Source organism: Oxyura jamaicensis, chromosome 8 (genome assembly GCF_011077185.1).
Source record: "Oxyura jamaicensis isolate SHBP4307 breed ruddy duck chromosome 8, BPBGC_Ojam_1.0, whole genome shotgun sequence".
Classification (NCBI taxonomy): Eukaryota; Metazoa; Chordata; class Aves; order Anseriformes; family Anatidae; genus Oxyura; species Oxyura jamaicensis.
In genome coordinates, this window is record NC_048900.1 from 741,943 (window position 1) to 768,799 (window position 26,857).

Below are 26,857 nucleotides of genomic sequence, written 5' to 3' on the forward strand. Positions count from 1 at the left end.
CTTTTTTTTTTCCAAATATCGTATTTAAACAAAAGTTATTATAATTCACTTTTTTCAGCTTATTTTAACTTCAGATACACTTCAAAGACAGGAAGCTGAGTTTAAACAAACAAAAAAAAAATACTGAAATGATTACAAACCAAACCAACTTGGTTTTCAAGCACAGTGTTTTCCCATTCACAGCACAGCCTAACAAAGACAACAGGCTAAAATTTTTTATAGAACAGAATCAAAGAAGATTAAGCAATGACAAGCTAAAAATTGAAGGGGAAAATTTAATTAAGACAGCAAATAAGAACATTTAATGGGCAATAGATTCTCTCTTCTTTTACCACAACTGTGATTTTTGTCAGTATTCTCCCTATCCCGCTGCCCAACTCCACCAATAGTGAGAAAGCCTCACGCTCCCCATAAAATAATAAAGTCTTCCATTCAAATAAAAAGATCACTCAGTTCAACAAACCTGGAAAACTACCTAGACAGATACCTCTTACTCCTTAGCACCCTTCATTGAGATAGATTTCTACCAACTCTGTGTTAAAGAAGTCTGCTTTGTTTTAAATACAGGATCATTTCCATCCCAGTAAAAATGTCCCTTTTCTGTCACCTGTAAAGAATAAACTTCACATTACCTACTCCCAGCTCAGCAGAGGTGCCAGAAGAAGCAGCTGTTTTCTGCTTCCCTGACAACTTCATCCATCTGCTCCTAACAGATCAGGCTGCTTGAGTCAGAACACTTAGCATTTGCTGGATCTACTTAGATATTTTAGATCCAACAGCAACACTTCAGGCTTTTGCCAGAAACAAAAAGAAGCCTACCTAAGTTTAGCCCAGTCACCAGGACAACTTGCTAGGAGAAGGAAGAAAGAAAAAAAAAAAAAAAAAAAAAAAAAAAAAAGAGAGAGAGAGAGAGAGAGAGGGAAAAGCACATTTAAGCACATTTGCAGTTGACAAAGACAACTGCATGAAACAATGTATCCAATACAAATCTGATTTTGCAGTGCAACTTTGTACTACAGCATGCTAGGGCTGAAGTTTTTAGGTGTAGTGAGGGCAACAAAAGTTTAACGAATAGCCAAAATTCGAGGTGGCTAAATTGCAGGTCTTTGTAGCTTTAATGACAACAAGCTGAATTTATTAGGGAACACCCTGATCATTATTTCTATGCTACAGCAGCATTTACTAAATGTATTTGTTTTTTAAATTAAGTAATGGAACTGAATAGCAAAGGAAGGGGTGAATACTGTGGAGTTCTTAACGAGATACAATATTTATGCATCGCTTATACCATAACCCAGTATAATTCAGAGTAACTGACATAAAACATTAGTGTTATGCATTACCTTTAAGCTTTAAACTTTAAAGCTAAGATTAGAAAATCAAAACAAAACTAGCCTAAGTGGAATCACTCGTATTTTTACATCCTTCCACCTTGTTTTATTGATTAACTAGAAAGTGAGTAGGTCTGGCATAAATAACCATCTGGTGTGTCTTAGCCCTTAACAGCTGTTCCCACCTTCTACTGATAACCTCCCAATTATAACTGCTCATAGTGCAAATCTTAGGTAGGGTTGTAGGTATACAGCTCTGTTGGTGTTGAGGAGCAAAACAAGGTGAATAGATTATAAAGGCTTCTCTGTTTCACCCTCTAAAGCTGTGTTCTTCCTTTTCCTTTTAGATGGAAAGGAAATGAGGTTTGGTTTTCCTTAAAAAGGATGTCTGATCTCTTTTGAGGGTAGCTACTCAATTCTGAGTTATTTAAAGCTGGTAAGATGGGCTGGTTATGGTAGGAGCTGTGAATCAATGGCTTTTGTAAATATAATATTTAAATGGCTTGTCTCTACAGTTAATGTTCCTTTGAAGTTTCCCAGGAGAGGTTCTAAAACTAATGAAGTAGTGCTTTATGGGCAGTTGTAAGGGGATAACTGTTCCTCTGAAAGAAAGCATTATGCTACTTAGAGTAAGTAGGCGAGGCTTGTCTCTGGGTGGCCTTAGTAAATCAACATAGGAGGACTTTTTCAATATTTGTTTTTAAAAAGTGCAATGATTAATTATCAATTGAACAAGGAGCTGTTAAAAAGGCTCTCACGAATGAAATGTTCTTAGTATGTAGAACCTGATAGTATCCATCATAAAGAACAGAGACACAGTCTAGTGCTTCTTTGAGTTGTTCTTCTTGACTATGTTCAGATATATAGGTTGAACTTGAGTAAATATAAGGCTGAATTTAAAAAAGGGGGAATAGCTTTTTTCAACAAGTTAGCTAATACTCAGGAAGCTATTAGAAAACAAATACCCTTTTCTTAAAAAGCATAACGTAAAAGTGTTTTTTTTTTAAAAAAAAAAAGTTCAAATTGCAGTATTTCTCTTTCTATCTCCAATTTCTAGCCTCTCTGCTTCAGGTGGGAAGGTGAACAACTTTATATCATAAGATGTGCTTTTAGCAGAAAGTATCTGGAGAAAATGATAGCATGGTCTAACAGACGAATCGAATACAGTAGACAACTGACTTGGCTGGGCTGTGGGGCTCTCAAAGCTGCCTCAGAACTTTTCCCAATTCTTCTAGTATAGGCTGGTTAAATGTAGATCCTGTGTGCCTGTGTTTTTTTTTTTATAAGCTGAGATATATAGATTGGTGGAAAGGCTAGTATTTAGTATAATGCATGGGGGTACAAAATACATGTACTCTTATCTGAAGTCCAATAAATAAATATGGAGTTCAACTTAAGCCCTTCAGCTTGTTTTAAATTCTATTTTAAGTTCTTCCTTGTGTGAGATATGACATGGCAGTAGAAATAGCTTATATTCAAAGCAGCTTTTTGGGGATGGGATGCAGCTATAAGTTTGGGGGAGTGCAAATCTGTGCTTCACATGTGAAGTGTATATTGGGTTGTGAGGGGAGGACACCACTTAGTTCTTTGTGCATGTTGGTATAAAATCTCTCTACGTCTATAGTGCTGGAGTGGATGAGGACGTTACTGCTTCTGAAACTCTTATTCCCTTAATCTTTGTTCTACCCCCCTCTCCTCCTTCCCCTCTTGCTAGAGTAAGTAAGGCCTTGATTAGATGAAAGAACTCAGTATTTGGAATTTAATTAGCCTTCCAGACTAATTTTTAAGCAAGTTCTTCATAAAACTGCCTATTAAGTTCTAATCCTCTATTATTTTGGATACTGTTACCTATTTGTGTGTCTCCATCTGAAAAAGACAAACAAGTTCCAAGACTGGGTAGTTGGTAATAAAAATAAATGCAAATGTCACTTTTACCTATTATGCAGATGTTGCTATTTTGTGAGGCATGTGAACACTCAGTGTGTGTGCAGTGAATTCCAGAGAATGAATGAGTGTTGCTTGTGCAGAGTGAGAATAGGATCGATGCCTTAAACTTGGAGCTGCATCTTTAGAAGGTAGCATAGTGACCTTGCTACTGGCTTGTGCTGGCAGGGAGGGAGGGCTCTGCTCTGACTACAAGGACAATGCCAGTAAAGCTGTTCTTGATGCTTCACCTAGCTGGGTTCTCTCTGGGTAGCTAAAGGCATCTCCATTTGAAAGTATGCAATTACTGGTCGGACCAGGTTGGTCTACCAGCCTCTCCCTAAGAGAAAATAAGGAAGACTCTGCAGAACTGACAGCTATAAAAGACACTATGCTTTTGTGCTATGTTGTTGGTGCCTCCGTACCTATAGTTAACAGACTAAAATTGAACTTCTATAAGAAGGTAACTGGGACCTCAGTATTTAAAGGTGAGGTATTGCAAGTTATGTTGTTTCTAAGTCTTTCAAGAAGAAACGAATGAGAACAGGGAAAAAAAAAAAAAGCAGGCTGTAAATCACACCTGAATTCAAAAGGTAGACTGTTTCCCTAGTACATAATTTCCCTAGTACATCACACACTGATATGTACTACTGTATCAATTAGATTTGCAAAACCAAACAGCATTGAAAAGCTTAACTTCAGAGTTAACATACCATTAAGCACTAGGTGGGCCATCTTCTGTAGACTACAAGCTCTTCTGCATATACTTGAATATCATTCCATAAAAATAGGTTCCCCTTGGCTCTGTTGAAATCTGCTTTAGAGTTATAGGTTTAGTCTCATCAGAACAGGCAGACTACACAATGTGACTACTTTCCAACTTAACATCATTTGTCATTTATGACTTGAAACTAAAACTTCAAGCCCAAACTAGTAAAGTTCTCTCAAGTGAAATTGTGTTTTGAAAAGTAACAGTAGTCTTGAAACCTTCTGCACTGTGAACCTCAAGAAGAGGTGATCTTGTACTAAATCTATTATTCTTGTCTACACAAGTATATCTCAAAGCCCAGAACAGTTCCTTGCTTTAAAGACTGGTTTTATATGTTCTCCTTATTTAAGGAAGTCCTTTTACTTTTATAGCAGTACCGTTTGACGAAAGACATCTGTATTCTGCAATGACTAGACTGAACACATGGGGGAGAAAACAAAGCTCTTTAGCTTTAAGAGCTTTGAAATAAGCTTGCTTTTGAATGCAGAAATAAGAACAAAAGTGAAAGTGTGTGTGATATGTAATGTCTCATAGGGTCTTACAATTGTAAGAGTGGGACATAAACACTATTCTTGTACTGTGGTGATTACAGTAGCTATCCAGCTACTTATGACCTCTTCTAAAGATCTCATGAAATACTATGTACAATGGCCAAAAGCAGGCTACTAGACTTTTTTTTTTTTTAAGGAAAAAGCAGGACAACTAGAGAATAAATGTTTGATCTGATGAATGCATAAAAAGCAACTGTTACACGGGTACAATGAGGAGCTTATCATGCTTCTTTAAGCCTCTTCAAATATAGCTGTTTATAACCTAAAGAACTGAACTTAGTAGTTCAGCGCATCTAACTAGGCACTGTAAAACAAATGTGCCTTGGTTAAACTATGAGGGCATGCCTGTGATTACAGTATTGATACTTTGCTAAGGGAATTAGATCTAGATATCCTTACTGAATAGTATTTTTTCCCACCCACAGGTTAGATGTATAATGAAGATATTGGAACAAGTGGATATACATCCTTGCTGAAGATGTCTCTCCCAAGCCAGCAACGTTCCAAAATTGTTAACCCTCCTCCACCAGAATATATGAACAATAAAAATAGTGGTTGTCAAACAAACCAACTTCAGTACTTACAGAGAGTGGTCATGAAAGCCATGTGGAGACATAACTTTTCCTGGCCATTTCATCAGCCTGTAGATGCAGCAGCACTGAATCTTCCTGTAAGAACCAATTTGGAAATTAGTCTGTGAAATATGACAAGACTTGTGAATTGGCTTAATTTTTTTTTCATGATACACCAGATCATGGAGGACTACTTTAACATGTGAACTGCTTTAATTACTCCAAGAACTTCCAGTGGAAAACTGTTTTCTCTCTGGTTCATACCAGATGCTTCATCTTTGCTCCTTTTCCTTTCTGAGACTGTTGCATATCAGTAATTCTGTAAGAAGCATGAACAGCACTTAAATGGGTCTTCTGGAGCTTTTTAATGAAGTTTTGGAGCCTCTTAATGAAGCACTGGTTTAGCCATATTTCTTAACACTGGATATAACGAGTATTTTCCTTTTCCTTCACTCATTATTCTTAATGGAAGTGGCTAACCTCTTTACATGGTAAATATTTTTATGATGGAACAGCAGATCTGTTTGATCCTAAGATAAATAGGCAAATTTAGATTCAGCTTGATGTATAGAAGTAATTACAGTTTAACTTCAAAGTGATTTGGAGATCTTGCTCTAAAGCTTCTAAAGGAATTAAACGACTCTGCAAAAACAGGGAAGAAAAAGGAGATATGGTATAATCACAGTACAGTGGTAGAACATTCTTCTAGGAAACGTAATATGTTTAAATTCCTGTCCCTGTTCTGTATTGCCCTGTGACTTTGTCAGGTACAAAAGCATGGCTTAACATATTCCTGGACAGAACAGAATATCTTGTGACAAGCTAGATATATTTAGTATCCAATTTTGGATCACCCCAGCTTTTTCTGTCAAATTAAGACAGTGAAATGCTACTGTGTCAATTATCAAATAGCCTGGAAGGTACTGCTTTTGGCAAATGAGTAGAAAGATGTGAAATAAAACCATGGCATGGTTACTTCAATTCTTTATTTTCCAGTTTAATGAAATGCATTTAGTTCTCTCAAATCTCCAAGACTAGTTCTACTAAATTATTGGTTTTGCTTAGGCAAACAAAAGCCTGTACCTGCAACTGTTTCTTATGAGAAACTCCTTTGGTCAATTTGTCCAAAAGCAAAGTGACTTTGTGTTTTCTTACCTTTTTTTTCCTTCTTGGGAGGAACTGCCACTTATGGTTACAATTAGAGATAATTCAATCAGAATTGTGGCAACAAATGCAGCTGGCCTCGGGCCTGTTCTTCCTCTCTGGATCTCTAAGCCAGATGTTTGTGTTCTGAAAGTATGTAGTAGTTCACTCTCTGTACAACAAGCAAAACTCTGGCTTCATAGCAAGGATGGTGAAGGCATTTGACTCATTTGCCTTCTTGTTGTTAGAAAATCCAGAATTGATGATAGTCATTAGTTGCATTATTTAAGTTTTCCTGTCATTGCTTTGGTAAACTCCAAGTCTGTGCTATGATGTATTTAGCTTTCTAATTTCAAACAAATCGTTAGGATACCTTTAGAAGCCTTGTTTAACAGTAACTTTACACAACTGCCATGTGTATGCACATGTAGCAGTGATATTCCTATCCTGATTTCTTAAATACAGTGTTAAGAATTGGCTTCATAATCTTAATTACAGGCTTGTAGCAGTGCTGCTGACACAATCACAATAGTTCATGTTCCTATTGCATTTCAGTCTTCTTGCATCCTCACTAGACTTTTCCTGAGAAGAGAGGCAATATGACTGAGTAGATAAGTATTTGATAAGCAACAGTGAAAACTTGGCTGCTTCTCCATTTTTGTCAGCAACTAAGTCGTTGTCTTCAGATTTCTTTTCCCCTCCTCTGTAAGTTGGAGCGCTACTTGAAGTAAATGGCCTTAAGATAGCACGTATATGCTTTTCATAAGTACTACTACAAGTATAGCTCTGGACCCTGTGGAAACAATTCTTTAGAGTTTTGAACACTCTTGATCTTACATGAAACAGTGAGGAGAAAATAGAAGGTGAAGAGTTCCTGAATGCTTGCTTCTATGGTACCTATGATTACAGTGCGAAATTTCCATTTAATAAAATATTCTATCCAACATAATGAAGTTCTTCTCTTGCAGTTTACCTCTCATAACTGTCAGATTCTTCATGTCCTAATGTTTAAGAGATTTGTTATGTGACTAAAACACTTTTGAAAACTACAGGATTACTACAGTATTATAAAGAAACCTATGGACCTGAGCACAATTAAAAAGCGTCTGGAACATAATTACTATGCAAAAGCAGCAGAATGCATTGAGGACTTCAAAACTATGTTCTTGAACTGCCACATATATAACAAGGTATGTGAAACATGACCATCTCTTACTGGTAACCAATGGTATTGAATACCAGCCAATACTTACAACCTGCATGCTCCTTATCAATGTCTTCAGGTTTTTTTGATGCTAATTGCTTTGAAAAGGGGGAGGGCTTTGTTCCTAGGTTTAACTGAAGACATAAGTGAAACCTAACCTGCTGTGACAACTGAATGCACAGTCTTTACTGCACAAGTATTCTGTTGGCAAAATTTCTAGGTTTGTTTACACAGCTCCTGAATGGCTCAATGTAAGAGCTAAACAAATTCAAGGCCAACTATCCTCAGCTATGCTCCACTACTCCATTTAGTTTATTGAAACTAACCTAACTTGAAGTGTGAGCATCTGCCTGAGCTTAGATGTTTGTTGGCTGTGCCTTAGTACCATCTCTGAGCTTCATCAGCTTCCTTCAGAACACAGGAATAAAAAAAGGAGTTGCAGCTCTGTCCTCTTTTGCTAAGGGAAATATGTGGACATATGGTAAGGAGGACTGTGCCCAGGGACAGTGGGGGAAAGGGTCTATTATTTTAACAAGAAAGCAACTTCTATTAGTGTTAGAGGGCAGGGGTGATAAGTACCTGTCTGGTACTGGTGGCTTGCTTCAGTCTGGTCAATATAGACTATGGTTAGTTGGAGAGGTAGCACCTTATTGCAACTTCTCCTGCACTCAGAATGTTACCAACTGTATTTTGCAGCCAGGTGATGACATTGTGTTTATGGCCCAAGAACTAGAAAAAGTGTTTATGCAGAAAATAGCACAAATGCCACCAGAAGAAAGACTACTGATTCCGAACAAAGGAAAGAGAAAAGGAAAGTCATCAGAAGGTAAGGGCTATATATGGAATTGTTAACATATTAAACAAGCAAAAGCTGGGAACAGGGAATCCTCTAACTCATCACATCTCAGCCCTGGTGTAGTCATTATGCTTTCCACCTTTCCCAGAACATATCAGACAAATCAGACAAGCAACAGTGCTATGAAGCTTTAGCAGATTCAGTGCAGCCATAATATTTTCATAGGTACTTTTTTCTACTAATGAAATATATTTGAGAAGGAAAAGAAAAAAAAAGAATTGGCAACTTCACCAGTAGTGTAATAGCACAGTTTCCCAGGTGAAATACTCTTGCCCACAAGAAGAAAGATTCAGTCAAGGCATCCCAAACTTCTGAGGAAATTATGTAGTAGGTGATTCAAGCTAAATTGGGAAGCTTATTTAAGAGTCCAGGAGATCAGCTGCAACTCACTACTCATCATCAACTTTGTCTTTAATTGCTCTTGTAATTTCCTTCACTACCCTGAAAAAGGTTTCACTTCTACAAAGTGCTTGCTTCAACATTTAACTTTTAACACTCTTAGAAAAATATTATTACTAGAAGTAGGACTAGTAGTGTTTTGAATTGTGTGTGCATCTCTATGGATGAATTTGAGGACATGTAATGTAGTCTCCCAAATGGGCCTGAAGGTACTGCTGTCAGTTGCTGGGTGTATGCTAGCTCTAATGGAAAGATGCTGTGCCTTAGAAGGAGCTTGTAGCACTTGTTCATTTTGATACCTCTTAATGATTATTTGGCTTTTCATAGCTGCTGAGCGGTGATTTTTAGCTCAGTTCTTACTAGTCCAGCTAACAGATGTTCTTACAACTATGTGACTATGCAACTCTTCAGTGTCTCATGTTTACTTCATTGCCTTCTTCCTGCTGTTACTGATGTGATGCTCCTTGCTGCTGCAAGTATCTGAAACAAATATTTTTTTCCAAAATTGCATTACTGCTTGATAAATTTCTAGCTTTTGCCTCAAAGTAAATTTGAGGAGCAACACTATCTTTCATAGTGATCTATTAGATGAGTATGGAAGAATCTGTGGATAAATTGATCCCTTCATAAGAATTTCTGAATAGGATTAGGAGGAAGAAGAGAATCCTCAGCTGACTTCCTACTCCTTAGCTTGAGTGAAATTTCAGGTAATTCATAACCTTGGTAGAATATTTTCATTGAACAGGTAGAAGTGACTCCCAAAAAGTCTTCTGAAAAATTTGATGGAAGCTGAACTAACTTTTTGGTTCTCAAATGACTGCAATAATTTGAGATGCATTCATAATACCGTCTTTCTGGTATTAAAGCTGTTTAATACCCTGATCTGCTTTACACACAAATGTAACTTGAACAACTTTTGAAATGTTTTAAGCACTTGATTTTCATGTGTATGCAGAAAATGACTTAGTACTTTCTTGCCAAGAACTTTCTAACAACATGGGGGGGTTACTACAACATCTCTTTAATCTTCATTCTGAAGTTAATCCATGGTTTTCTTGAAGCCAAGTGTCCATAACCTGGCACAATAATCTAGCTGATGGGGCAAGTAGAGAAGGACAACAATGTTGCTATATGTAATGCTTTTGTATAGCTTGGATGTAGTTCTATTGAAAACGGTCTAGTATGATCATGAAAGAAATTAACTGTCATATTTAAAGCATAACTTAATCTTGTTTTAAAATAACCAGAAACTCAGCAGCCCAAGCCTAGGACTTCAACTAAACAGTGCACAATGCAGAAACAAGCTGACAGTGGTGAGCAGCCTCCAGTGACAGCTCAAGAATTACAGCAGGTTACACTAACTCCTTTGTCTGCAGCTCAGCTGACTGCTTCAATGCCAGCTACAGTCCCTATAACAAAAGTAAGTTGTCTCAAATAACTTTCAGAAAGGTATTAAAATTACTGCACCAGGTAATGAGAGAAAAACCAAAGTAGCCATGCTTATAGCAGTGTCTTTTCAAAACTTCTACTGTGACAAAAGATATCTAGAAGACTTAGATTGCTTATTCTCTGATAAATAACAGGGCTAGTACTAATTTTCAGAAATATGTGGAAACTGGGATGACTGCTTGGTAAGTCTTTTAAATATGGTTTAAAGACTGTTTATTTCAAAGGAACAAAGTAAACTAACATGTTCATTCTTAAAGCGTGTCATCCTTCTGCAGGTTTCACCTTGATATAAAATTGTTCTTTCCTTGTGGTCTAAATAAAGGCTTTAGTAATAAAATAAAGCTCTTTCCTAAGTTCTATTAACTTCTCATTTTTTCAGTTTAAACCAAATGCTTGAATCCCCCAAATAGCATGTTTAACTAGCTGGGAAATGTGTTTGTAGCCCACAAAAGCAAATTCTTACATGAATTGTATGTGTAATGGATTAGCTTTGTTTATCCTCCTCCAACGAGGAACAGGCACGTGCACCAGGCTTTCCAAGAGGGTTTTTACACACTTACACTGAACAGCTTGAACATAATGGCAAAGCACATGCATCTCTTCCAGACCCAATACAAGCCAGGGTAAAAAATAAATGACAAACTTGCACATAAATCCCTCTGCTAGGTTTAAAATAAAGTCACTTTCTCTTCCCATGGTAATCATCTTGTGGGTATCTTAAAACTTACTATCTTCTTGGAGACCTCTTGATTGGCTAAAAGCTACCCATAACCTACCTACTTTTCTTTCCCATACATTTCAGATTGAGCTTGGCATTGGCTTGTAATGCCTTGTAGGCTCAGTATAAACTTGTGGATATACCAAGTTCTTCTAGTTTCATTAGCTGTAGAAATTTTGATACTCTAGATTTTCTTGTGTAGTCTCAAAGCTGACCATTCTCTCACTGTTCTGGATGTGTGTATTTTAAACTGCAAAATCTTACCTTTTTCTAGACAAAAAAAGGTGTGAAGAGGAAGGCTGATACTACAACTCCTGCAACCTCAATATTCAAAGCAAGCAGTGAATCTTCAGCAACATTTAATGAAAGTAAAGCTATTAAAGCATGCAGAGGTGATGATGAATGCATGATACCAAGTAAGCTTCTGAAGAGGGACTTGCCAGATTCTCAACAGCCACGTGGATTTCTTAAAAAACAGTTATCAGAACAACTAAAACATTGTAATGAAATCCTTGAAGAAATGTTTTCAGAGAAACATTCGGCATATGCGTGGCCCTTCTTAAAATCTGTGGATGTTGCATCCTTCTCACTTGGCAAGGAACAAGGGATCACCAAATGTCCTACAGACCTAGGAACCATTAAGGTAAGGGAACTGGGCAATTTGTCTGCTTAAATCCAGTGTCATTACTGTAGTTATTTTAAGTCTTAGTTGAAGAGGTGTCACTAAAGCAGCTTCTGGTTTGAAAGAAATAATGGGCATAGAACCTATGTACAGTTCTCTCTTCCAGGAAGCCACAACTTACTACAGAAAGTCTGTCTCGTTGTGACTATGTGCATGCTGACTACTCTACCTTGAAAAAGCTAATTAAAGGTGTGGTGGGAATTACCCTTCTCCATGAAGTGTTTCCAAGCAGGCTGATAATGAAGCATATTAAATAGCCTTCAGTCTGCCTGCACAATGCTGTTGCTCTTGCTCTATAAAATTGCAGTTTTATAATGCCTGCTTCTGTCTGAACCTCAAAGTCCTTGGAGTGCCTTGGAACCTCAAACACTGGATATCTGTGGTGCCTTTTTACCTTTTCTGTGAAAAGGATCCCTTCTAGAAGGAGATATTAGTGGCAGTAGCTTGCAGATACTGGGTAGATCCATTGGGGTTGAAATTACTTACTGCAGATCCACTGTTGTACAGAGGTACTTCTAAAGTTAAACACTAAAAGTTTTTAATTTCCTTTCCTCTAGAAAAAAATGGATAATTTTGAATATAGAGAGATACAAGAATTTGCCACAGATGTTAGGTTAATGTTCATGGATTACTACAAACGTAATTCTCCAGACCATGAAGCAGTTGCTATGGCAAGAAAACTTCAGGTGAGTTATTGTTTAATTCAGATTTGAAACAGATAGGACTAAAGATTCCCTTGGTTATCTTAAGTCCTGATGTAGCATCTACTAATATTACTAACTACTAAGTTGTGTAGTTCTAGAAAACAAGCAGCAGCTTCACAATGCTTTGAGAAATGAGCTATCTATCTGCTGTTCCTAAACCTAATTCTTTAGGATGTTTTTGAGATGCGCTTTGCCAAAATTCCTGATGAACCTGCTGCAAGTGTTTCTCTCCCACTATGCACAAGAGAAATAAGAAAAGCTTATTCTAGTGACAGCAGTAGTGATGACTCCTCTGAAGAGAAATCATCTGAAGACTCTGAAAAGGAGAGAAGAGTGCACCTTGCAAAGCTTCAGGAGCAAGTAAGCATTAGTACTCAATGTGTATGGTTGCTGAATGTAATCTGTTTGATAGCACCCTTGCAATTGTCCATCCTAAGGCTTAGCATTATGAATCAGTATTTACAAAACTCTGCAGTCATCTGTATTTCTTAATATTAAACCTTACCCCTGTTTGGAAGTACTTGCAAAGATTTTTAATCTGCAAGTGAATAGTGCCTCATCAAATACAAACTGTTTTTACTAAATCATGAGTCTAGAGTTCTTGCCTTGTGTCTTTTCAGATGAGATTTTTTTGAACAAAAATAAGACTGTTGCCATGATACCATGGATGAGAGCATCCAGGTACTCTGTATGCAGCTTAGTGGCATGTGATTCTAAATGTCATTTGCTTCATGTGGTTGAAGAGCTCTGGTCTTATGCTTATTGTTTCAAGGTGCCCTAGTTCCTTTAGGTAGTCATGAATATGTTTTTACACCTCTTAAAAACAAGTCATTAAATTCTACTTGAAAAAGCTCACTATGAAATAAAACCAAAGAATTTCATACTGATGGCAATAGCATGGCTTTGTTTCACTGGCTAATAGTGGTCTTGCTTTGTATGAGCATATCACTCTAAACTGCTGCTGTATCTACAATCCAGGGAGAAAATTAGCATTTATTCTGCTAGTTTAGTTTTCAGTATCTACCAGAGTAGGCATATCCTATGAATCTATGAATATAGGCCTAAAGATAAATACTATTGAGAAGGCTCTCTTGTAGAATTTTAGTTGAGTGGGGTTGAATTCTAGTTCTCATTGTTTATTCATCTTGCTAATTCCTATGAGTTTTAAATAAACTTGTTCAGTTTAGGTCTTTCTCTGAAGCTTAGTTAATGTTCCAGCTAGCCATTTCATATCACAAAATAGCTGAGGTTTACAGATTGAAGAAGCCCAAGCCCAACTCAAGTTAGCAAATACAGGCATTTGGGAACCTTAAGAATGCTTAAATTAAAGAGAAGCTGCTGCATTACTCCTACAGTGTTTCTTTCTTTTGCTATTCTTCATAGTATGCTGGAAGACGCATGCTCTTAGAAATGCCTACATAAAATAAGTAGCCTCATCTTCTAAATGCTTAGTCTGTGACTTTGTTTAAAGACTAAGATGTTTGGGGGAAAAAACATTAGAAAGCAAATACTGTTAATATCCATTTGGATGCCACAAGCTTCCTGTGATTTATAGGAACAGTTCATATTTTTCTACTACTTTACTTAAGACTCACCTTTTTGTTTTGGTAGCTTAAAGCTGTTCACCAGCAGCTACGGGCTTTGACCAGAGCATCCTTACCTAGACTGAAAAGGAAAAAAGAGAAGGCTAAAAGGGAAAAAAGGAAGAACAAGGCAAAATCTAAAATAAAAAGCCTGATTCAAAAGAAGAAAGACCTAAAACACAAGTCCAAGAAAAAGCAGTCTTTAAACATGTAAGTGTGGGGGACTTGAAAGGGTGTTAAATTATTTTAAACTGCTGTTACTGTGGTATATACTTCTTGTTCCAGTCAACCAAAGAAAACCACGCAGCAGGTCTTGTTGGCACATAAGTCAGAAGATGATGGTGCCAAGCCTATGAATTATGATGAAAAAAGGCAGCTGAGTCTGGACATAAATAAACTCCCTGGAGATAGGCTGGGGAAAGTAGTCCATATAATACAGTCAAGAGAACCTTCTCTGAGGAACTCTAACCCTGATGAGATAGAAATAGACTTTGAAAATTTAAAAGCTTCAACACTCAGAGAACTAGAGAAATATGTGGCAACCTGTTTGAGGAAGAAACCAAGAAAGCAGCATGGTATGTAGCATAAATAATGCTTTAAAAACATCTTAATAGATCAGTTTTCTGTTTTGCTACAATGTTAACTTTTGTTTCATGTACAGCTAAAAAATCGGTGATGTCAAAAGAACAACTTCCTTCTGAAAGGAAACAAGAGCTAGAGAAGAGACTACTGGATGTCAATGGTCAGCTGAACCTGAAGAAAGGAAACTGCAAATGTAATGTGACTTTCATTCATTTGCAACAAATAGCTTAAAGTGTTGTACCTGTGTACTTTTATGCTGTTGGAGACTTTCTCTTCAGAATATTTGGGTCTTAAGCTTCCCCTTGTCAGTCTGAAGGTTGTTCCTAGGGTGTCACAGCAGCAAATTAGGGAGGACAAGTTAACTTATTAAAAACATCTGCCTTATTTCTTGTACCTAACCCTTTATTAAGGTAAAGATGGTAGATCTTGCTTCTGTAGTAGAAGACGAGATACAACAATGGGGCTGGTGAAGTTCATGTCAGGCATGCTATAGCTGATGGCCAATGGTAAACTGAGAAATCCAGCTGAAGACTTATCTCCACCCCTAATCCTATTCTTCTGGATTAGATGGCTAAAGCCTGGCCCAGTGCATTCAAGGGCCTTAAAAAGCTAGTATAGATTGAATAAATTTGGTACCAGACCTGTTTCTTTAAAGAAATAAGTAATACCTGTCACTCCAGCACTTTGATATGAATCTTACAGTTGTTTGGTTTTGATCTCTTCACAGTATTAGAGACACTGAACACATCCCTTACACTGACATATGAAAACAAAGGGGAGGAAAAAAGCCCTGCAGTCTACTTGTTTATAATTCACTTTGTCTTGCAGAGATCCAAGAATAACAAACTAGTTATACTTGTTTGGCTGCAGACTCACTATTGCCATCGTGCTAGCAGAACTTCTGTATCAGTGACAGCTGTGCTGTGTCTTTAGGCATACAGAATTGCCTTAGACTCACTTCAGTTTTTCAGGCAATAATGCACTTCAATATCAAAAGCCAGAAATTCTGTATATCCTTGACCATCTTGACAGTTACTGATGGATCTCATGCAAGGAATGAGAACAAATCAATGTGGCTGCTACTATTATAGGTCAGGTTGCTCCTCAGTAAACTAGTGAGTACTACTATTGCACTTCATTGGATAGCTATTAAGCTCCCATGTGAAAACATTTTTCTGAAGTGATAGAAGCAATCTTGCAAGGCATAGGCTTGTGTTCAACATAAGCTCAGGCAACAGTTTTCCTGTCTGGTAATACAAAATGGCTTGAAAACATCCTACAAAGAACAACTGTAAGAAGCAGCTAAAACCAGTTGCTAAGACCCCTGGGGAAAGGGAGGAAGCAGGCAAGATGATCTTTAAAAGTAGCATTTGGCTTCTTTACAAGGAAGAGCTTAAGCTGGCATTTAGCAAAGATACGTCCAAGGAAACAGGTATGTGGTTTCTTGCTGTTAAAACTTCCATCAGAGCAACACACTTTGAAAAAAGCTTTTTGACTATAAAATATAAACTAAGTTAAATCAACCCTGCAGATGCAAAATAATCAGATGGTGGTGAGGTGGCAAAAGGTAAGATACAAGATAATTCTGGGGTACATATGGCTTGGGAAAGAGGAGAGTCATCTATTGATAAAGGCCTCAGTGTGCAAGCTTGGCAGTGGCAACAACCACAAACAGACTTAACAGCAGGAGAACTTCTGGGGAATACTACTTAGCCTAGCAGAGGCTACAACGTAGTTTAGGATTACAGGTTGTGTGGTTACAGCTCCTCAACTCAATTTCATTGATACAACTAGCTTGCCGCTGGTAAATATCCCTCTTCTATAAAGATTTAAAATCTACTGCTAAGCTGTCAGGGAAATAGTAGAAGACCAGTAGCACAGGCCTGCTACGGTGGTTCCTAATCTTGTATGTGAAGACTAATTTCAGGGTGTTCTGAATTCTTCCTTTTTGTCCTTCAGTTGAAAGCAATGCTGAATCTGGTATTGGACCAAGCCGACTGAGTGACAGCAGCAACAGTAGCAGCTCCTTGGACTCTGGCAGCAGTACTAGCAGTGATTCTATCTCCTCAGATAGCAGCGACTCTGAATCAGGTCAGAAAGCTTCCTTTTGTGTCTGTACAGGTAGAATATCTGCCTTTGGTTTTAGTACCTAGTGTTTTAAATGCTTACCAAGAATCTGTTATTCTTGTTCTCTTGTTCCATGTTGAAGGCTTAATTCCAGTGCTATTAAATTAATGTCTTAAAATTTAGTTTAAAAAAAAAAATAGTGAAACTTATCAATGAAGAATTCTAGATTGAAAATCAATTAAGAATTTTAGATTAAATTTTGCTAGCCAGAGGTCTGTGTATATAACCTGGGGATCTGACTATCAGGCTATAGCTTGACTGTTAGTTTACTCTTTTTGAAAGCATGTTTTATGTTAAGTGTTCAGTATGCCACACAAAGAGAGCCTTACCTTGTTGGTGAAGTTCAGTCCCTAAGCCAAAAGTACCAATAGTACCGACTGCAGAGCCAAACTCTACCCTGCTGCTTAAGTTGTCTCAAGCTTGTTCAAGGGACATTAGCACTGCAGCATCATGGCATTGCAGTGATGCTTCTAGGATGCTTTGTCTGTTTGGGACAGAATAGACTTCCCAAATGTTAGGTGTAGGTATCTGTATGTGGTAACACTCTAAGGCTAGATGAATCCCATGCAGGCTTCTTCAGCATGGAGAAGCAAATGCAGTGAAACTGTTGTAGCAAAGATCTTGCTTAACTTTATCAAGTTCAAGTATTCAAGATAGTGTTTCTTTCCATGTGAGGTTTGGCTCTCTGGGTACAGTTGCAACTTATATCTTGTATGTGTGACTAATGCAACATATGAGGATGACTGATTTCTCTCTTTCTGCCCACCTCACTGTATTTACAGTTACAGAAACATGCTCAAAACAGAATGAAACCAGGCAGAACTGTCCAATTTCTATGGAGCAACCTCAGGTAAACTGACTGAAATGTATATAATGCTTTTGCTCTAAGCAGTTACTTGTTACATACGCTGTTATTGGAAATCATATTATTTCCCAGGCTATACTCATACTTAAATTTAGCAGGGAATAATAGCTTGAATACTACTTGTTACATAGGACTGACTGAAGTAGACTTAAAACTTGTTTGTTAGAAGTAGTTTCTTTAGCTGTACAGAAGCTGAGGTACTGGGAGAACTTTGTTTTACCACTTACAAACACAAGCATTGTGGTAGCTCACTGTTGGATGAAGGAGAAGGGAAAGCATAAGGAGAAAATGCTTCACCCCTACTCTTCCACCTACCAAAAAAATCCTTTCCAGCTTAGTCTTTGAGTATAAAATTGACTAGTGTGCAAACCCCACTTATTTTTCCCTGCTTATTTTTTTTCTATATATAAATAACCTCACTTCTATATAGTTTAATTGCATGAGTATCCTAGGTATTTCTGATATACCTGCTATATCTCTGTGGTACCATTTTGAGCAACAGCAAAGTTGTATGTAGAAACATTTAATGCCTCTAAGACTGAATTGCTCTATTCCTGTATATGCAGTGGGTGTTAATTCCTGTCAGGGTTGTCTCTGCCTTTCACAGCTTCCTTTAAGGCTTCCAGAGATGGAGACCTCAGATTTCAAAGCAAGGAGGATGAAGGCTTTGCAATGATCTTATGACAGACTTGTTTTCATTTAAAGTGCTTAGTTTGATATAGGAATCCAGCCTGTGAATTTGCAAGGATGCAGAAGCAGCAGCTGAATAATAGTCAAAGACTTGAGGGGAGGAATTATGCAACACTTTTTTGTGCTATAAAGCTCAGTCTCTGCAGAAGCAAAATGACAACAAAAAAATGGAGAAAACAGGATACAGGAATTAAGTTTCAGCTTGGTCAGTTACAACAATGCCAAACTGACTTAGAATAACAGCAGACATAATACTTCACAACAAAATGCATTGTGATCATTTAGTGGTTTTCTGTGTCTATCAAAGCAAGGTAGGACAGTTTATTTCATAGGGCTTTGTCACCTAAACTCCTTAGGAACACCAAACTATGAATACAAAGGCTACTAGATCTTATAAATAGTGGAAATGGGGAAGGGGGTCAAATAGTTATTAAAAACTAAGATTTGACTTATTAATTACTTCAATCTCCTTCCAGAGAATATCACTGGGCTTACAGAAGATGCCCTGTGATGCTGTTCTGCAAGCACAGCCCTCAACTTCTACTGGTAGCTTGCAAATTTCTGGATCGTCTGAATTGCAGCAGCCATCTCCAAATATGCTACAGAGGCTTCAGCCCTTACAGAGTAGATTTCTTAAACCACCAGAACAAAATGCCCAGTCTCCCTCAGGTAACATCTTTATGCAAGAATCATGCTATCTGATTGAACCCTGAAGAAAGAAGGGGTGGCAGAACTGATGTTCTTACTGGCCAATAGGCTTATCTTAAGGTTTTGGAGGCATCAAGTGGGTAATAACACAAGTTCTTGCAGGGTGTAGATTATAAGGAGCATGATGTAAATAAAAGTATGATTGGATAGAATTTGAGATTACTCTGGCACTTATGCTGGGGCAGAAGAACATTAAAGCAGGGAGAGGTGTTCCCTCCCTCAATAAAGAGAAGCAGCAATTGGAGACAAGATGGCAAATGATGCCTTAATGAATCTAAGGCTACAAGAAGTATTCAACATCCCAGGGCAGGAATTAAATGCTTAAACCCACCACCACCACTGAAGTTAATATCAAATTCAGTATTAACCAAATGTGAGAGCCTCAGGCACTCTGAACTGATTCCTGCTTGCTATCCAGATATATCAAATGGACGTTGCTTAAACTTGATTAAGGAGCTGTTCTTTTTCCCTCCATCACATTAAAAGGTCTGCTAACTTGGACACTTCTGAGGGTTTGGGTAAAAGACAGTTTGAGCTGGTTGCTGATAATCTGAAAAATGAATTTAAAAACTTAAAAAAAGCTAATAGAAATAACTGTCTTATAGTACAACTAGGATACCCATCTTCACAGCTAGTTAATCCATGGCTCTAAACAGTGACCTAATTTTGAAATGTAGGATTGTACTTTGCAGGTTATGGGGAATCATTCACCTCTTTTTTTTCTCAGATATGATCACAACTGAGTGCTCTGCACAATGTTCCAGTCACCCAAATGTCTCAGAGTGCTCCTAGGACAAACCAGCCTTTTGTCACCTAATGTACACATCTTCTTCCAGAGATGAATGCATCTCTCCATCACATTCACTTCAAATAGCTTTTTTTTAAAGCACATACTCAGTCCTTTAAATAAGATCTGATGTAACACTCCAGGCTTGAGCTTGTTGCAATGAGGTCTCTTTAGATCTATAACAAAGCCGTTACCTAAAAGCCTAGTAAATAAGTTGTTCTCATTCTTAATAAGAGCCTGAATTCATGGGCTGCAACGTAAAAGGAAAATTTGGCATTATCAACTTCAAAATGCACTATAAAGCTTCCCTTATTTCTCTTCTCTTCAGCGTGCTACAGGTTAAACTCAAGTAGCCCTAGTAGACATTGAGTAGACACCCTGTAAACCTACAGTTATGTATAATAAGCAATTCATACTATGTTCTCACTCTAGAACTATCAATCTCTAAGTTCAACAAAACTCTGACTTAAGAGGATAGCTCCTGTATAAACATTGCTTTTCTTCCTGCTCCTAAAGGCATAGGAACTGGGGCTTTTAGGGTCATAGATCAGAAGGTGAAAAATTCAGTCAGTCCGTTTCTGTCTCAATGTCTGTCTCAATATGTACTTAGAGAATATCCTGGTTAGAAGGCCTCTGCATGTGTTGGACTCTGCATAAGGAAGCTATTGTTATTGCAGCAACACGATCTCTTCAACCTTTGGGTATTAAATTCTTTCTTAATATGGTTTCAAACATAGCTGCTTTAGCCAGGTTTTAATACCTTTAATTTCAACCCACTGAAGAAAAATAACTCTTCTCATGGGGCTAGGACTACAAGAATGTTTGGTACTTTCTTGCAAGAAACAATTTACCCTTTATCATTTGCATCCACTATCTAAGGTCTCAGTAATATTGCACAAACCGGAGTCTCAATATCTTCTACTGTTCAAGGGCTACTCTACCACACACTCTTGCACAGAGAAAAGGTACCACTGAACTAAAGTAATATAGGTGTTCTCTATCCTCATTTGTAGAGGAGGGGCAAATAGCTTTACAAATGTAAGAGCTGCCTTCTACCACATTGTACCATGTCAAGGGTTAGGAGCTTGTATCAGTTTCTCATATTCTGCTTGGTCCATTGCTTAGAATCTGAGAAGTTTATGTTATAAATCTGAAGTGTTAGTATAAGAACACACTTCGATTCCCGTAACATGAATGAAATCTACTTCTACCCTGGTATTTACAGAAGTTAGAGTGGCAACAGCTTACTACTCCGATTCCACATCCTTCATACTGTTACTGTATAATAACCCATATGTTATGCATTCCAGGCTATATTTTGAAGTCTAATTTCCTTTTCTAGGTATGCAATACAACTTCCCAGGTTGACAATGCTGATTGGAGTAAAGCTGAGAAAACAATTACTCTAGACAAATAAAATAAACTCTGAAAAAAGGACAGTGAGAGAACCACTGATCCGATATCCCTAAGTCAAGAGCAAAGTACGTATTGTCATAATAAAAACTAATTGATACCAAGTCTATCAAGTTAAATGTATAGAACCTGGCTTAAAGAAATAAAGTTTTGAGTATCTGTACACCAATCTGTTTACAAAATAATGGGAGGCTGTGCAGTTCTCCCTTCTTCTTTTGACTTGCTGCTTTTTAAAAGAAAGTTAAATGGATGTTATGTTCTTGTTCTGTATTTAAAATATATAAAGCACAGGACTTGGATTTAAGGACTTAACTTTCAGACTTCAGTACAAGGGATAAGTAACTCCGTATTCCAGGAAGTTTGAGAGCACTGATCCTCCTGTCTCTGCAGAACTCTGGCCTTTGAATTGTGTTCTGCTCAAGCTCTGTAGAGCTCTTTGCCCTGTGCCTTTGGAGTGGGAGTAATGTGCTCAACTCTTCACCGTGGGCCAAACTTGCAGTTATTACAAGAAAAAGGGTTCAGTGAAACCTGCAAAAGAATGCATTGGGCTTTGTGCATATTTCAAACCAATGACTGAGCTGGACACTGAATCTCTATGCTGAGAACCAAGTGTTACAGATGTTATTTTTGTTCCTTCTCCAGTCTTCCCTATCCAAACAACTTGTGTACCCTTGAAGGGGCAAGGAACAAGCTTCTGAAAACCTGATGAAAGTAAAAGGCATGGTCTCATCAGTGAACTCTTTAACCCTGGCCAAAGAATAGTTCTGGAGTTACATTAAAAAAAAAAAAAAAAAAAAAAAAAAAAAAAAAAAACTTGATAGTCCCTAATATTCTACACACCAATCCATATACATACTGACCCATTTTTTTAAACACTTGTAACAGCTCAAGCTAATAATAATTCCTTAAGTTTCTGGGCCTTCTAAGACTTGAGTTCTACCACATGACTGTCAAGATCCTGGTCTTTTATTTTGTATGTTAAAGGGTTGGGAAAACAAGCAGGAATAAAGCTTGAGGGAATGGTGGGGGGAAGTAAGCACAGCCAAAATTATTGGGAAAGCTCATGATCTTCGCATAATTAACTGTTTATTGCTTAGTCTTTATTCCTCTTAATTTTAATTCCTAATCTTCACATAATTTCTCCTGCACTATCATCTCTTTTTCCATTCCTCGATTTTTCAATTTTTTGTGTTTATAGCTGTAGAGGGACTCCTGTGTTTAATATATGAATTACCCATTGAGGAGAATTTGCCTTTGAGTACACATGAACTTCAGCATTTTGTTGCACAGCAGACCTTTTAACAGTGTTGAGTGAGAGTGGTTATCTGCCGTCTGCCCCTTCCATAACAGTGTTGGTTTGACTGTTCCTGCAATTATACATGTCCCAGATGTTCTCAGCATTATCTGAGAAAAACCTTTCCATTATTAATGCCTCCTGACGAAGACCAGAATTGTTGGGGGGGGGGGGGGGGAAGGAACATGGACACGTTGAATTTTGGCTGGTCTTTGTTTTTTTTTTAAACAACAAAAGCTTTGTCAATCTGGAACTGCTAATCTAATCTATTCTTCTAATCTATTGATGCAAAACGTAGAGTGCTCAGTACTATATACGTGCATAGGTCAAATAGATTTTTATGATGGGTTACTTAAAGCACTTACTGAATTTTGTAGATGATCCTACTGTCAAGCATTTCTGTGAGGCTACCTGCCTCTGAAACGAGCTCTTGAATTTAAACTTATGTTTCTGGTGCTGTAGGTGCAGGCTTAGTGTTGTGTATCACTGAATTCAGTTGTGGCTTATTAGAAAGATTTACTCGTGAAACTGTTATCTACAAGCTTTCCTTATCTACAAGCTACAAGTTATCTACAAGATTAAGGGTTTGTCAGTGAGAAAAAGGCTGGTACGGCTGTAAGCAGCTCCACAATGCATGCTTCAAAGTCCATGGTTGTAGATGTTTCAATGCAAAGCTTCAGATTCCTGCATTATTTTTAGAGCTTTAACAGATGTGACTGTGAACTTAAATGCATTTGAAGTTTGTTTCAGGAAGGTCTTCTTGGCAGGTATAACAGCTCAACTGAAATTTGTTGGAACCAAGAGTTAATTTCCCATCTGTAGCTGAATCATTCTTTTCTCTGATCCAAACTGGAGAAAAGTGGTCCAAACCAACTTAAAGGCTAAGAAACATACCTGTATCTGGGAGTGTTTCTGTAATTTTGAACCAAATGGTAAGAAAAACCTTCAGTCACTTTCTAGAATGACCAAATACATTATCATTTAAATTTGAAGTAATGTAGTCCATAAAATCAACACAAGCAAAAAAGCTTCTTTTTATTTTTCATCAGGTTATTGTAACACACCTAATGGTCAAAATGTTCTAGAGACAAAATTCCAATTTTCTCCAGAAAAGGTAGGTGCGGTCTTGTGAATTCATGTCTTCTGAAATTAAAAAATGGAGAGGTGGGCATAAGAGATTGGATAAGAATAGCTATAAATGCTAATGATTTTTAAAGTATTTTGCTAAAGAATCTCAAAATTGATGAGAAAATGTATTGTGTAAATGTTTAGACTAATGTATTTACATAAAAGTTCTAGACAAGCAAGGATGTTTTGTTGCAGATGGTCCCAAATAGGTCCCTCAAAACTATATTGTGCTAATGTAAGAACTAAGCAGATAATGGATGACAGAGTAAAAATAATTTAAAAAATAAATAATAAAAAAAAAAAACTCTAGTATCTGTATTATTGCTTCTTCCATGTTTTCCTTTTCTGTTTATCTTGGTTTTCCTTTTAAATAATTTCAGGATACAAGAATTAAAAATATAGATTCCTGGGTAAGCTTATGTAAAACAATGATGCTTCCAGCTCCAATAAAGACATCTGCTGAGAGCTTCAAACAATTCAGGAAAGCGGCATTAGAGAAAAAGGATGGGCAAGCCCAGGAATTAAAAAGGCCTCTGGTGCAAGCTGAGAGGGAACTGCAAAACCTTCCTCAAGAAAAAGAGAGGTTTGTAACCACATGTTTTAAAGTTATTTTTTGCTTATGTGTTATCTACGCATCATGTGTTATCTACCATCTGGATAGCTGAATAATTTTGTGGACTCTCTAAGAAACATAAATCCAGCCTCAGGCTGCTTAGTTGATGCAATATGTGTCTCGCATCATGAATAAAGATACAAAACTGTTGAAGAACCGAAGCTTTATAAACAGATAGTACCATTATTTAAAATTCTATAATATTGTTAGAGTGGGCACTGTTACAATGGAATAAACTGGCTAGTGACAGTAACTAGTGGAACACCGGCCTGATACTCCACAATTCTGCTCAGAATGTCCTATAAGAAAATAAACGTACTTATGCAGTTCAGCAATTCACTAATGACAGGTTAGAACCTTTATGGAATCTGTTATGTATCTATGTATTACTTGATTAACCAGAGGAGAGAAAATTATCAGCTTTTGAGTTAATAAAGGTCATAAGCACGTGTAGCTTGCTGTCTAAAACTTTGATCCTGGGTGGCTTGGCTATTCAGGAGTGACTGGTTCAGATTAGGCAGCTGCAAAGTGTCAAATAACTACCTGAAGTACCAGGTGGTTGTACCACTCTGAGCATAACGGCACAGCCAAAATGCACAAAGGTGTTTTTTTTTGTTTTTTTCTCTCAAAACATAGTCAAGAAGTTACTGTTGTAGTATTCATCACTAATTATTAGCAGCCACTGTTTTAGTGAGTGCCACATAAGTATCCCAGGCTGTCTATTATTAAGTTCAGGAGGATAAGTGACTGCCTACTAACTACTGCATTGCAGTAATACTGTAAATAGCTATGTGCTACGTTTTTGAAACTTGCTGTAGAATTTCTGTCTTTGGTACTCTTTTTTTTTTTTTTTTTTTCTTATCTGTTTGTCCCTGTTTTAGAGTCGGTGCCTAAGTTCTCCTGCTACTGTCCATCACTGGTTGTCTTAGGATCATTTGTTTAGAGTGTGTTGGATCTCACTTGAAGTCCTCCCTCTCCTTACAATAGCACTACTGCTTTAGAAGGACTTGTTAGAGATAATAGTGCAGCCTATACCTAACAGCTACAACAGCAACTGTTTTAGTTGGCAGTGACGGTTCTTTCTCTCCTCAGTGCCATGGCCATGTAGCATAACCATTGTCATTTCCAGGTAGTTGCCAGAGCTACTGAATCTTTTTTTTTTTTTTTTTTTTTTTTTTTTTCTCAATGACCTGGTAGTTCCTCTTTGCACTCTTTTGTACCTTCTATAAATAATTCTTTGCAAGTCTTTAGGATGATAAAGATTCCCTGGTGTATGATACTGCTTTTTGTCCAACTACTCAATTTTTAATGCAAGAGAAGTATCTATGGAATGACATCAGAGATGCTTGCCTGAAGTTAGTGAAATCAGACTTAAATAGCTAGTTGAAAAGGAAGTTGGAAGAAAAACATCGCTGGCCAAGAAAGTAACAGGAAATTAAGTTTGTATGTCTTTCAAAGAATGTGACTTCAATGAAAGTTTTGTGTAGCATATATATTTAAATCTTGTGCACATATAGATGGGAAATGTACCATGGGCAGCCTTATCACAGCATAAAAATTGTGTGTGCCATACATCTTGGGAAGATAAATTATTATGAATTAACATGTAAAATGGTACCACACCAAATGCCATTCACTGATTTATATGCAGATTCTGTTCAGTTGCACAGGCTTATTACGAAGAAAGTAAGTGACTTTTAGCCTATACTTGTCCCTTCTCCTTCCTCTAAAGGAGCCATGAAGGCACAGGATTGGATGTCATAGCAATAAAAGACTGTGAGTCCCCAAAAGAAGAGGATAAGACCAAACTACTGCCAGAAGCTCAACAACACGCTCTCATTCAAGACCGTAACTTGGCTAGAAAAATCGAACAAGAACGCAGAAGGAGAGAAGCAGTAAGTTGCTGACTCTTTTAAAAAGATAGATCAGGCCTTATTTTAAAGGACCTGGACAATTGAAACTAACAGAAGTATGCTACCTGAAAAGTTAGTCCAGAAAATGAAACTGGAGACTCAAGTATTCAAGTGGCATTACATGAAAAGCTTGGTCTTGTTACTCCTATCAGGTTACAATAATTAATTGCACAGTAACATCAAAATGCGAAGGGAAATCCCTGCCCTGTTAATAACTTAAAACTTCAGGTCTTGCAGGTTGTCAGTCCTTGTCAACATCAAACATACAACATGTCAACAAAAGCACTAGCTGTTCTGTTCTACTCAGAAATAACAAATCTGAGCCTTTTTTAGAACTGACTGGGTTTATTGGTATAGGTAATGAATGGTTTTTATTTGCTATGTTTAAATTTTTTCATAGTATTGTACGACTGAATTTAAAAACTACAGTGTGATGAAGATCTTACTAGATTCAGAAAAGGACTTCTGAAGCTTTCATCCTGTTCAATGCTTTTCAGAGAGAACTTCAGCAATGTGCTTATGCAAACTTGTAGTAATGGGAAGCATACACTTTTTTGGAAAGAAGTTTTGTGGGCTGTTCTTAGATCTTTCTATTTGGCCTGCATAGTATTCATTACTGTCTAACTGTTCTGAAAAATACACCACTTTGCTTTCTTACAGATGGCTTGCACAATTGATATGAATTTGCAGAGTGACATTATGGCAAGTTTTGAAGAAAGTCTTGAATGAAAGCTGTAGTTAATATAGAACTTAACCTTGACTCTACTACCAACCGCATAACTTTGAAAATGCACTAGTTACAAGTTTAAACATTGTCTACTTTAAAGTGCTTTTAAGCTCCCGTAAAATGCTT

At 37.3% G+C, this 26,857-nt stretch overlaps 1 protein-coding gene and 1 long non-coding RNA gene across 9 annotated transcripts; one reads left to right on the forward strand and one right to left on the reverse strand.

Moving 5' to 3' along the window:
* The first annotated feature begins 1,516 nt into the window (after positions 1-1,516).
* Positions 1,517-26,857, forward strand: BRDT (bromodomain testis associated). Of its 8 annotated transcripts, XM_035332792.1 has the most exons (19): positions 1,547-1,565; positions 1,679-1,712; positions 4,994-5,244; positions 7,342-7,479; positions 8,190-8,319; positions 9,996-10,168; positions 11,190-11,558; positions 12,155-12,283; positions 12,473-12,661; positions 13,913-14,094; positions 14,170-14,459; positions 14,546-14,659; positions 16,426-16,557; positions 17,382-17,443; positions 18,625-18,817; positions 23,400-23,464; positions 23,859-24,061; positions 25,824-25,986; positions 26,665-26,857. In XM_035332792.1, the coding sequence occupies exons 3-19, from the start codon at positions 5,005-5,007 to the stop codon at positions 26,731-26,733; spliced, it is 2,841 nt and encodes a 946-aa protein (XP_035188683.1). In that variant the 5' UTR covers positions 1,547-1,565; positions 1,679-1,712; positions 4,994-5,004; the 3' UTR covers positions 26,734-26,857. The 8 variants fall into 8 exon arrangements, with proteins under 8 accessions (XP_035188685.1, XP_035188683.1, XP_035188682.1 ...); XM_035332794.1 differs by lacking the exon at positions 1,679-1,712 and having other exon boundaries at positions 1,517-1,613; positions 5,000-5,244; XM_035332791.1 differs by lacking the exon at positions 1,547-1,565 and having other exon boundaries at positions 1,595-1,712.
* On the reverse strand, positions 14,848-21,516 carry LOC118170521. Its single transcript, XR_004752754.1, has 3 exons — positions 21,386-21,516; positions 17,597-17,605; positions 14,848-14,860 (listed from the first exon to the last, which is right to left on the reverse strand). It is a non-coding gene; the product is annotated as an uncharacterized LOC118170521 (long non-coding RNA).

Bases quoted from the DNA above. Each gene is read 5' to 3' on its own strand.
- BRDT (XM_035332794.1), top strand. From the start codon at position 5,005: ATGTATAATGAAGATATTGGAACAAGTGGATATACATCCTTGCTGAAG. The intron at 14,095-14,169 runs GTAAGTGTGGGG...TTCTTGTTCCAG, and splicing joins AAAAAGCAGTCTTTAAACAT to TCAACCAAAGAAAACCACGC. The intron at 14,660-16,425 runs GTAATGTGACTT...TTTGTCCTTCAG, and splicing joins GAAGAAAGGAAACTGCAAAT to TTGAAAGCAATGCTGAATCT.